Source organism: Psittacula echo, assembly GCF_963264785.1.
Source record: "Psittacula echo genome assembly, chromosome: 15".
NCBI classification, from domain to species: Eukaryota; Metazoa; Chordata; class Aves; order Psittaciformes; family Psittacidae; genus Psittacula; species Psittacula echo.
In genome coordinates, this window is record NC_137751.1 from 4,207,998 (window position 1) to 4,213,944 (window position 5,947).

Below are 5,947 nucleotides of genomic sequence, written 5' to 3' on the forward strand. Positions count from 1 at the left end.
ATGGAAATTGTTGAAAAATACATTCAGTTACATTTTCCTGAAACAACAAATTCAAAGCTGAGCAGACTTTTACTTGGAGACTTGAAGGAGAACAGCATTGATGTCCGCAGCTATTCAGGTCTATGCACATCCATGAGAAAGCCTTACACTGCATTTCCACCACTGGACATCAGTGCAGACCTGGTAAGCCCTGAGACCCAAGCTTGTGAAGTGTAATGCTCTGTAGCTGCAAGTTTCTTGTTGGTGTCTCAGGCTAAGGTCTTATAGCCCTAATTTTGCCTTCATTAATCAAAACAGCCTTCCATTGCCATACAAGTTTACACCAATGCTAATGTAAATATATAGTTTAAATTCTCCATTTTCACAGCTATCAAGCTAGGATAACACTAGCAAATTACTTCTAAAAAGCAATTCCAATGCAAATGTATTTTAGCAATCTGAGTTGAGAGTGAATTAATTTCACCAATGCTTACTTGCAAATTACTGTTAATAAAAAAAGCTGTCAGGTCTCTACTCTCATTATACCACATATTAGGAAAGCGCGTTGCTATTCCTTGCTACCTCTGATCTTCCAAGTTGTCTCTCACAAGTATCTTTATTTGTGTCAGAAAGCAACGAGGCTCATTGAAATCTTTTCATCCTGAAGGCGTTTGAGATCTCAGGCCTTTAACGCTTTTCTGCATGTGGCGACGCGGAGCGGCTGCCGGCCGGGTGAGCAGCCGGTTCTCACCGGCTCGGGGTGAGACTCCTCTGGATAAACCGCAAACTGCTGCAAGGTGCAGTCCGGCCGCACCGCCCAGAAGGGCGCAGCGCGGGGCTCCAGAGGCGAACACCGCCGACCGCGCCCTCCCGGCCGTGTCCCGCGCTCTGCTCCGGCCCGCGGCTCCATTCCCCGCGCTTGCTGCTGACAGCTCCGCACCACGACAGCCGGCACAGGGCGGCCCCGCCGGGGCCCTTCTTTACTCGCCAGGGCCGGTTAAACAACCAGCGCCTATCACGGGCAGCTGCTCGGGTAATACTCACAGACACGACCGCCACAGACCCGCCACCGCCGCGTTTGAACGACGCCCCACCCACCGCGGCTCGGCGCCCATTGGCTGTGACCCGCACGCGCAGAAGCCGTGACGCCTCTCACGCCTGCGCCTTGGAAGTGGTGGTGCCCCCGGCCGGGAGGCGCGCGGGTTGACGTCACAGTGGGCCGGACTCCTCAGCGCTACTGGGGTTCGGGGCGGGATAGGGATCCTGAGGGGCGAAGGGGGGAAGAGCGCTGGGAAAGGTGCGGGAAGCTGAATGCGTGCACAGCCCGGCCAGAGAGGGGAGCTGGTAGCTTGCTGCTTTGTGGTGGTTTGCTTCTGTCCGTTATCACTACCCAGTTGTCTTCTGACCTGCTAGCCCTGTCCGTTGGAGCCCAATGACTGAATGTCCTGCTTGAACCAATGGATGGAACATTTTATGTGGCTTATTACTTTCAGCAGGAACTGTGCCTTAATCTATGGAAGGCAGGGCACTGCCTCCGACAATTGCCATGGAACAGAACGCCCAGAAGGATAAAAAAAGTCATCTGCACTGGTTTTGCACCAACAGCACTGTTCAAATGTGAACAGCCCAAAGCACTGGATACTTTTAAGACACTAGGCATAAGGCCACAAAACATTATCAATTACAGGTGATGCTAAACAAAGGTTTCTGCAGGCTGTGGCTACTCTGCAGTTGGTACCATTTCACTGCTTAGCTAGACTGAAGGCAAGAAAGTTAAAAGATGTGTCCTGTGCTTGTACTGTGCTTGTTCTTCACTCATTGGTTGGGTTTTGTTTTGTGGTGGTTTTGGTTGTTTTTTTGGGGGGTTGTTTTTTTTCTTTGGTTGGTTGGGTTTGGTTTGGCTTGGGGCTTTTCTTTGTTGGGTGTTTTTTGGTGTTTTGTTCTTTTTTTTTTTTTTTTTCCGTGTTTGGTTATGTTTGGTTTTGTTGTTTGTGGGGTTTTTGTTTGGTTTGGTTTGGTTGGTTTTTTTTTATTTAGGTTAACTATAGTTTAGACCCAAGAGCTTGTTTGACCCTGGTATCTTAAGTACAGAAGCAAAGAAAGGATTGTTGGTTTTGAATGTGAAGAAGCAAACTTTCAACTATTTGCTTGGAAGCCTGTTCTGTTGGGAATGGCAAGAAATCTACCCACAGCTTTCTTCATCTAGGTTTGGCTCAACACTCTGAAGAGAAGTGAAAAACTCTCTTTTCAATGGAAGATGATTGTGAACCTGAGCAAAGCTCCTGGGCTCATTTACCTGATGTCTGTTTGAGGCACATCTTCCACTGGTTAGATGACAGAGACAGATCTTGGGCTGCCTTGGTGTGTAAGAAATGGAGTTGGGCCATGCACTCAGGATCCCTCTGGAAAAGAAGAACCATCACATTCTATGGCCGACAGTCAAGGGCACGAACACTGGAGTTTCAAAGTGCGCTGTGGTATGTCAAGAAATTTGGCAAGTATTTGGAGCACCTCGAGATCAAATTATCAAATCCTTCCAATACTGCCTTTACCCAGAAATTTCAAGTGACTATGAGAGGTCTTCTTTCACATCTGGGTAAGTGTAACAGTCGCCTCGTGTCCCTGAGCATCAAGTACTTGGAATTAGACCGCTTGATCTGGAAAAATACGGTCAGGGCTCAGTTTATCAAGAACTTAGCTACCTTCCTGAAAAGAATGAGCAAACAGCTTGATTATCTCAACTTAAAAGGAGCAAGAGTAACTTTGGAAGAAGGCTGTGACCTTCTAAATTCTCTGAGCTGCTTGACAAATAAAAGCTTTGTATCTGAAGTCAATATTGAGGATTACTTCGGTCTCCACCTTCCTGTCTACAGCAGCACCTTGTTCCACCAAACTATGTCCAAGTTCCACAGCCTGGTCATCCTGACTTTCAATTATAACTGCGTCTCTGATGAGCTGCTGGACATTCTGCAAGAGCACAGTGCTCATTCCCTGTGCACCTTGAATATCAAATGTCATATCCATGACCCACATGGGCAAGTAGTCTTGGGAATGTCGTGGGCAAACTTGGCTAAGAGAGCCCCAAAACTGAATGTGAACTTCTTCTTTGAAAGAGTGATGAAGCATGATCACCTAGCCAAGATCCTGCTAGTGGAGATCCCAGTAAGGAGCATCAGTCTACGGAGCTGCTATTTCAGTAACCCAGACTGGACAATGAGACCTACGCTCACCAACCTCCTTCCAGCCTATTGGTGTGTTCTGCAGGTAAGGGAAACAATAATGACACCTTACTGCAGAATCACAAAGCTGAGCAAAGTAATCATATAGGCTTTCTGCATGACAGCAGTCATCAATAGGAATTCCTGACCTCCTGGGTTTTTTTTTCAGAGGGTAATTTTCATAAGTGAATCATTCTGGTGCTCCAGCTATAGTCTAGTTCAGGTAGTCATCCTTGTCCACTTACAACCTCCATTATGCTAGTCTTTGCTGTCAGGCTGATGTCAGGTTGCCCTCATAAAAAGCTAAACCACGAGAAGTACAGGTGGTTGTAGTATCAGCTGTGAGCAAAAAGAACCTTTCAGGCAAGATGTGTCACCAAAGGTTTACAACACCGGACCGATTTAAATGAGCATCAGGTCTTTGTATGCCTGAGGGAAGCACATGGTCTTATACCCAACTGTTGCTGACAGCATTGTGGAGTTTCCAATAAACACAGAGATCTGTATGAAAAGCTTTCTAGGAATTGTTTTTCAATCTGCTATCATAGCTGAGATAATTTCCAATATGTCAAATCAGATCATGGTGTGAGCTGTGGGTGCAGCATTTTCTAATGGTAATAGAATTTGTCTATGCCCTAGGACTGTATGTAATGCACACCGGAACCCCCATCTTAACAGGAGAGTGGAGATTACTGTAGCATATACTGTTGTTATAATACAAAACTGATTCTCTGCTGTCAAGGTACAAAATTGATTTGATGACAGCCACACGAGTTCATACAATTGGGAAACTTATTTATGGAACTCTCTGGCTGTGCTCACAAGCTCTGTTCTGCAGTGCTAACCATGTTTATTCTTTTTCAAGAAATTGACACTTGAATTAAACAATGGCCACGAGCTGCTGGATGATGAGCTGCTGCAGCTCATCTTAACATCCAAGAGGTTGTTATTCCTGAAAGTCTGGGCATTTCTAAGAGTCAGCTTTATCGAGAGGCTCCTACAAAACCGTGCAGAAAGGAAATGCATTTTGACTACCATAAAGGTAAGACTTTGTGCTTCAGAACTCCCATTCCCTTCCTCTCTCCAATACCCAGAGAAAGGTGAGGTCTCCATGCTTACAGAAAGGTCACTTACAGAAATGTTAACATAACTACCTCTACCGTATTATGTTTTAGCATTATAGTCTGAAAACCACTCACAGCAATGGGGCTTTCCAGCGTACTTTACCGTGTATGAAATACCATAGAAGTTTAATTAACAAGCCCCAAAAATTTCACAAGGCCTTCCTAGACTGAGGCTCCCTCTGTCACTGCTAGTTCAAGCTAGGGATTCTCAATCACCCCGGTCCAGTGTTTATGCCTATTCTTAAATTGAGGAAGGTGGGTTGAATCCCACTAAACTGCAGAAAGATCTAAACACATCTCACATCAGCGATGCTGTGTTGAGCTAGGGCCAGACCACAACTGTAGCTGGTGTAAACCATGCTGTCATGCTACTTTATGTGCTAGATTCTGAACTCTGTAGATCCTCACAGACCTGTGCAGATCCCAGGGATGCATCAGTTCCAAGGGTAAAAGGAACCTTGCTTTTCCCAAAATGTCTTCGGCAGATGATGTTTTCAGTCAGTTTGGAGTGAAAACAGAGTAAAACCTCAAGATTTCAAACCCAAGGAATCTGGCATCTCTATAGATTCTTCATTAGTCACAAAGGCTTCTTGTCATGAGCTTTAATGGGCTTAGCCTGCTCCATATATCTGAGACATGACTGTCATGCATGCAGGTCAGGATTTACACAGCCCGACCAGAGAGCAGTGAGGAGGATCAGCAGTTGCGCGATATTTACAGGAAGTTCAAATACCTGATTGATTCGGAGCTTAATTATTTTGTCATCACCTACCCACTGGTGTAAACCACAGGGAGAGAGAAGAACCCAGTGACATCTGCAAGCAATGAATGGATCCTTTGGAGGGTGTTAGTAAGGAATTTACATCTTGGCAGCAGTGCCTCTGAAAGGAAGATATCATTACAGCAAGAGAGAGGCAAGGGACAATTTTACACTCCATCCATTAAAATGTTGGACTTGGGAACTGGCTTCCTGTGTCTCCAGCATCATTTATTCTTGCCCCTGCTTTGTTTTTCCTTGCCAGAACCAAAGGAAACAGTGAGCCCTTTTTCACCCTTACAGGCATCTCTAGTGAATATAAGGCCATCCTCGTTTTTTCAGTAGTTCTCATTGCAGAGCATCAAACACCTTACCAATGCAGCCCATTTCATTGTTTCCATTTTACAAAGAGGGAAACTGAGAAATCGGTTGGGGAAGTGATTAGTCCAAACTCAGCCTTGGCTTGATCTTGACTCAGGTGTAGTCAGATGCACTATCCAGTGTATCACCAGTCCCTACAACTTAAGTTTGATATACAGCCTGTGCCTCCTTAACAGCAGATACTAAGAACAAAACATACTCATGGCTACAAAACTCCATGGCTACTCACCCAGCTTCCAACAAGTGAGTTTTGAGGAGTCTCCTGTTCTAGCTTCCACAGTTTCTACACTTTTCACTGGCAAAAGATACCACTGGTTGCATACACGATAAATGACATGGCAGAAGGGACATTTCTTCTGATTCTGGGATTTTATTACCAAGTGGGAGATTTCATCAGGTGTTCTAGAGCATAGATAGATAGCTGTAAAACAGAGAGCTGTAAGTACTAGATGTGTTTTAATTATCTTGCACAACTAGAACCAGGACAG

General features: G+C 45.3%; 1 protein-coding gene across 1 annotated transcript; it reads left to right on the top strand.

Moving 5' to 3' along the window:
* Positions 1-1,271: 1,271 nt before the first annotated feature.
* Positions 1,272-5,105, top strand: FBXO39 (F-box protein 39; the record flags this gene model as incomplete). The annotated part of the gene is made up of 3 exons (XM_080629954.1): positions 1,272-3,243; positions 4,063-4,239; positions 4,977-5,105. Exons 1-3 carry the CDS (start codon positions 2,230-2,232, stop codon positions 5,103-5,105), a joined length of 1,320 nt encoding a protein of 439 aa, XP_080486080.1. The 5' UTR covers positions 1,272-2,229.
* Between the last annotated feature and the right edge of the window lie 842 nt (positions 5,106-5,947).